The 6,000-nt window shown below is 44.8% G+C and overlaps 1 protein-coding gene across 5 annotated transcripts in view; it reads right to left on the minus strand.

Annotated features, from left to right (window-relative positions):
• FMNL2 (formin like 2) overlaps nucleotides 1–6,000 on the minus strand; it is a 345,204-nt gene that overhangs the window by 13,264 nt on the left and 325,940 nt on the right. For all 5 annotated transcript variants that reach the window (XM_030887752.2, XM_030887757.2, XM_045298702.1 and 2 more), the window contains exons 18-21: nucleotides 5,721–5,955; nucleotides 4,479–4,547; nucleotides 4,293–4,373; nucleotides 2,690–2,819 (exon numbers count right to left, since the gene is read on the minus strand). In XM_030887752.2, coding sequence (XP_030743612.1) covers nucleotides 2,690–2,819; nucleotides 4,293–4,373; nucleotides 4,479–4,547; nucleotides 5,721–5,955 — 515 coding nt within the window. The remainder of the gene's footprint in view (nucleotides 1–2,689; nucleotides 2,820–4,292; nucleotides 4,374–4,478; nucleotides 4,548–5,720; nucleotides 5,956–6,000) is intronic.

The following is a 6,000-nucleotide window of genomic DNA, read 5'->3' on the forward strand; positions in this document are numbered from 1 at the left end:
TTAAAAGATTTGAGAATTTCAAGGTAAACAGATACGTAAGACCACGCCCATCAGAAGCACACAGGGCGTGCAAACTGTCGTAGCAGAACTTGACAATCAAGTGTTCGAGGTAATGAACACGGCAGCAGTGAAGGCTGAGTGACTGTGTGAAGAAGCCAGAGAAGGGCTTGCCCTCAAAGATCTGTGAGTTTAGGATTGGGCTTAGGAATCTGAATTTATAGTAAGTACCCTGCTTACTAAGGGTCCAAGACGCAACTTGAGAATCACGAACTCCCACATTGATGTGCACGACCTTTTGCTTCCCTGACGTAGCTGAGGAAACTTGGCACCTGGGACGCCTAGGCTCGCTTCTATCACATTCTAACAAGATCACCTTGGGCAAGGTATTTAAAGTTGTCCACGCCTTCATCTATACAATGGGATAGTATCACTTGGACAGCCCAGCTATCTGAGTTACTGGTGATTTCAAATGAAAATAATGCCTCTCATGGAAAAATAAGAGTGGCCGACCCAGGACTGTGGAATTGGCAGTCAGTGGACCTTGGAGGGAACCCCTGGCTTGGTGGGTGTCCAAAGGAAAGGGGCCCAGAATCACTATATAGTTAGTACCTCGATGGCCACCTGGCAATGACAAGACAGGTTTCGATGGGCTGGGCAGAGATCTGCCCTTAGAACAGCAGTTCTCAACCTGTGGGTCACGACCCCTGTGGGGGTCAAACAACCGCTTCACAGGGGTTGCCCGATTCATAACAGCAGCAAAATGACAGTGACGAAGTAGCAACGAAAATCATTTGATGGTTGGGGGGGCACCACACCATGAGGACCTGTATTCAAGGGTGGCGGCATCAGGAAGACTGAGACACTGCCTTAGAAGAATTGATCCAGGAAGGTGCCAGGGTGCACCTTCCCCAAACGTAGAGTACATAGAGCCCAATCGAATGGGAGATTAAACTGTGAAGGGCAACCACTCACGGGTCACGGCTCTACTTGGAAGTGTACTTGCATACACTCATACAAACAATGCCCAGAGAGTGGTATCATTAGGGAAATTGACAATATTATCAGTGTAGTCGCTTTATACCCCAATGGGATGATAGACAATGTTGTACGCTTTTGTTTCTAGGGATTTTTGTTTTCCTGTCTTTAGTTTTTTTTGTTTTTTCTTTTCACTTGTTGGTTTGTCGCTGTTATTGGTGTAGTTGGTCTTAGAAGGCTGCAATTTTGTCCTAGTAAGGCTGAGCGGTGCATACCCCACGGTCATGCACATGGATTTGGGCTCCTAATGAACTCTGACCCCAATTCAAGAACAGATAGTTCTGATCACATGGCCCTGCTCAATACTCACCTTCATGAAAGGATCACTGAAGACAAGGTGCTACAGCAAGTGTGGTGAAGAAAGTAGATGGTGTCCGGCTATCAATAGGAATAGTGTCTGGGGTCTTAAAGGCTTGTACTCAGACAGGCAGCCATCTTAGCGCTGAGTTAACTAAGTCCATACGGAAGGAGCACACCAGCTTGTGTGATGACAATTACAAAATTCAAATATGATGAAGGGAAAAGTACCAGAGCTACAAGTGGTAGAAAGCTATGGAGGGCATGGAAAGTTCTGGGAGCCCAAAGCTCATCTGCTGTGTAACGAGTCAGAGTATGTGAGCTACTGGCAGACTCCCACTAGCCCGAGGCAAGGGTCTTGAAGAGTCTTACTGTCAGGTTTTATTTACAGAGGTCACTGTAATCTTGATTATGCTGGATTGAACTTGGTATCTGGTCAGCTGACCTCCTATTGACCCAACCTGAATTTGCTCTAGGTGAAGTATCTCATGCATGTTCCATGACAAAAATTCTCCCCTGGCTTTTTAAATATTGAGGGCAGTCTTTTCTTTCTTATCATTCTTTTTATATTTGTATTATTATTATTTTATCCTTACCACTTTAAGTTTTGTTTTTTATTTTTTCTATTGGGTTTCCCAGTTTGTGAAGCACAGAAGAAGTGGATGTATAGACATAATAACTGATCAAGGGTCTATAGGGGATGTCGGGGTGAGGCATGGGAGATAGGGATGGTGAGGGGATTTCAGGAATAAATAATGAAGGCGGGAGGGGGTAGGAAGTACTAGAGTGGACTGTGATTACATAACTCATTTTAAAGGTGATTTACCCATGGGGTGGGGGAATGATGTTCTAAAATTGATTGTGGTGATGATTGTACAGTTCTTGATATGATTGAACGATTGAACTAGTGAACTGTATGATATGTGCATTAAGTGCCGATAAAAATGGAAGAAAAAAAAAAAGAAAAGTTAACTACCAAGAAGCAGGGAAAATTTCACCTGGGCGAAAGGGGAAACATTTAGAAAGGCCACAGCTGAGCAAAGTTGACGCATCCAATCAAACGAAAGTGTCTGTTGGTTGTCTCAGGTTCACTTTTCAAAGTTCAAAGAGCAGCAAAAGAACCAAGAGGCCAAGAGCAGAAGAGTGAAGGTCCACGAGGCCCAAACGCTCTCCAGAGGACACTGAGACCACCCCGACACCTGTGTGCGAAACTGCTCTCGGGAGTCCACAGGCTTCCGCTTAGAGCACCTGACTGCTTCCGATGAGGCCTGCTAGGGAAGGCTTTGAACCGTGGCTTAAAACAGAGCCTGGTTCCCCCAAGATGAGAAGCATGAATGAAATGGGTGAAATCAAATACCTGCAGCAGCTTTCTCCACATAATGAAGCTCGTTATAAAACAGGATCACTTGGTGATATTTTTCTTTCACAACATTGGATATGTAATGCAACAGGGTTTGTTTCCGGTCTGTTGACTTGGTATCTAAGAGCTGAAAGCAAAAGGAAATGTGGGTCGGGGGCAGGAATAAAAGATGACAGAGGACTGTTTCCTGCCAGGTGCCATTTGCTCTCAGTGTGAACACCTAGGACGAGTTATCCAGTGGGCTGGCGATGAACATTCCCAGGAGAGGCTCAAGGTACAACCATTCTTTGATGATGAACCATGCGGAGGGCGTCCTGACTAGGAGGTGTGCGATACAGGAGGGATGACTCGAACCATCTAACAATTTACATCTCACCTTCCATCAACTGTGCAGATCCCCTAAGCCCCTTAAAGCCAGGCACATTGGCTCTAATGCGGGCCACAGTGAATGAACAGGAGAAGGGAAGTGTGGAGCCAGCAGTGCACGCGGGTGCCCTTTACACCTACCTGCAGTCTTCATACATAGCTTGTGTCCTCTCATTCCTGAGTCGCTCATGATCCGAGGCAGATATGCTCCAGTGCCATGCTGTTAGAGCTGACACGCTCAATCTGCACAGGCCCTGCACTGTGTGACTGCCTGGACAGCCCTTCTCAAGTACATAGGTGTCTCCGGCTTGAACTGCAGCCCTCCACGTGACCTTCCCACATGGAATGACTCTAGCCCCATAACATGAAGGGTGGGTGGGGGTGGAGGGAGTGTTCCATGCAGGGTTTTGACTCCAGGAAGCAGAGCACCCTTTTACATCATCGAAAAATAAAAAGATATAAAGCAGGGGGGAAAATGTTTTTCCATCATCTCGCCCAACCTCTCTATACACAGTTTGATCTATTTCCACTCCATCTTGTTACCCTACATGCTTTACTTGGTGGAGCTCAAACACCACACACAAACGTCTACCCTGAATCCGTAATAAACATGGATTTATCCATTTCTGGGGATCCAGTTTTTAACAGTAGAAGAGGAGTCCACTGTGTGAACTATTATTAGAATATATCTGATCATTTCCCAAAATGTTGGGCTTTCAGAGTGCAGGTGCTGACACACAATGATAAATCAAAAGCATCAACCAAAACCCGGACTCCGAGAAAAGAGTCCTCGCTATGGAAACACGGAGTTAAAGGTCTGGGTAATTTTTAAGCCTCTAAGCTAAGGTGACCAGACGTTCCGCTTTTGGAGGGGCAGTCCCAATTTTTAACAATTTTTCCCATGTCCTGAGAGTTTTAAAAAAGTCCCGATTTTTGGAAAGAATGCACAACATGCTAGGATATACGGTTTTCGGCTGCCATGTGGCTATTTCGCCAGGACATGAGTTTTATCAATGGTGTCCCACTTTTGTCCCGCTTTACCAATGGTAACATCTGGTCACCTTACTCTAAGCACAACTGCCAACAGAAAATGTGTGCCGGCTGAGCTCCCACTAGCAGACTCCATCCAGAAACCTCACCCCAGCCTCCAAAGGCAGCCTCTCTCCGACCCGAGACCCAATCTCTGCCAGCTGGTTTCTCCTTCACAGGGCTTTTATTTCTTGAGTACACTCACCAGATCTAAACTCTGAAGTTTAAATCCATAAACTGCTCCTCGTTTACTGCTGTTCATATAATTTCCCAAGGCAAGGATGATCTGCAAGCAGGGAGAGAAGAGCACCCCTCATTAAGTCCAGCCTCGCAGGCAGCGCAGCTACAAGCCAGCGCCTCCACACATGCACATGAGCAAAATGTCACTTGCCTCTAGAATTTTCTTGAGTTTTTGGGATGACTTTATAGAAACAGATGCTGCAATAATTGCATGCAGTTGCTTGATTCCAGTCAAAGGTGGAGGTGGGAGGGAGGTAAAAAAAAGACATGTTAAAAATTGGAAACTCTAATTGTAAATTAAAAAGTAACAAACACAGGCCTGCATTTAAACCTGAATACCCTAATGGTAGGATTATATTTTTTTCTCAGCATAATAACCTGAAGTTGTCCCATGAGAACTTAGATAACCTTACCATTACCAATTAGTCTTTTTCCATCCCTGTTACCAGTAACAAGTATTAGAAAAACTTGTTTATCACAAAATCGGTAACCAATGAGATCACAGTTAAGGGTCAACAGCATCTTCTAGTAGGATCCAGTTCTTTGCCTACCCCTTCTAGCTATGAAATACATAAAGTTTATATTCTTGTAAACATAAACACGGATGTGTAGATATAAATTGATATGCTACAGTTACACACCAATGGAGCTGCCAAGCATTGGGGAGACAAAGGGGTATAATTATTCTCCAGAAGTTCCTAGAATATGTTTTTCAACAGCCACACTACCATAATCAGTAACTAACAAGTTTATTTCGAAACAGAACTGGGAAAGGGCTGAAGTTTCTGATATTTATAAACCTCTCGACCAGATTCACTCAATAGAACAAGAAACAGATGGCTGGCTATTATTTCTGACTCGCCACAGACTAATAATGCACTGCATGTCAAAGGAAAAAGATTCCTGTGATACATATAATATCCCAAGTGAAAGCTGTCAGTCCATTCAATGAATAAGATATTTCTAGAAATGAAAGTTATATTTTCAGTTGTGCCAACCAAGCTAGAACACTGGACTCTTCAGAAAGAGCCAAGTTTGGGAAAAGGATTTCCCTGGTCCGCAGTACTGAAGGGCCCTTGGAACCCCAGAGGATGGCTAGCTGAAGACCTAGAAAGTGGCATTCTTTCTAGGGAACATAGCAATATTAAAAAAGCAACTAGAAATCAAACACTGTCATCGAGTTGATTCCGACTCATAGCAACCCTCTAAGACATGGTGGAATAAACACCGTTTTTTCAAACTTCCATGATTTTTCTAATTCATTTTGTATACGTAATATGTAAAGAGTGGCCGAAATAAAAATACCATCGATCAGGTTCTGAGAAAGCGCCTCTGGAACCCCCAAAGACCCTATTGTCTCTTGGGGCCTCCCCGCCAGAGCAGGCCCACTCACAGGAGTCAGCATCTGAATGCTCTCGGCAAAGTTCCCAATGAAGGCCATGATGGTCATCTTCTGCAGGAGCCTCTCAATTTTGCTGAACTGCATCATGAACCGGTCTTCATCTGACAGGCTCTCCAGGGGCTTTCTCTCCCGCTCGTAGAGCCGAAGCACTTTCACCTCGTTCTCAGTTGGCAAGAACCTCATCAGACACTCCACAAAGTCCACAGGCAACGTCTTCAAGTCAAAGCTGCAGACGGATGGAGAGAAGCCGGTGTTCAAAGAAGTCCCACTC

This window comes from Echinops telfairi, unplaced genomic scaffold, assembly GCF_000313985.2.
Source record: "Echinops telfairi isolate 266 unplaced genomic scaffold, ASM31398v2 ScPeMD7_4;HRSCAF=17, whole genome shotgun sequence".
NCBI lineage: Eukaryota > Metazoa > Chordata > Mammalia > Afrosoricida > Tenrecidae > Echinops > Echinops telfairi.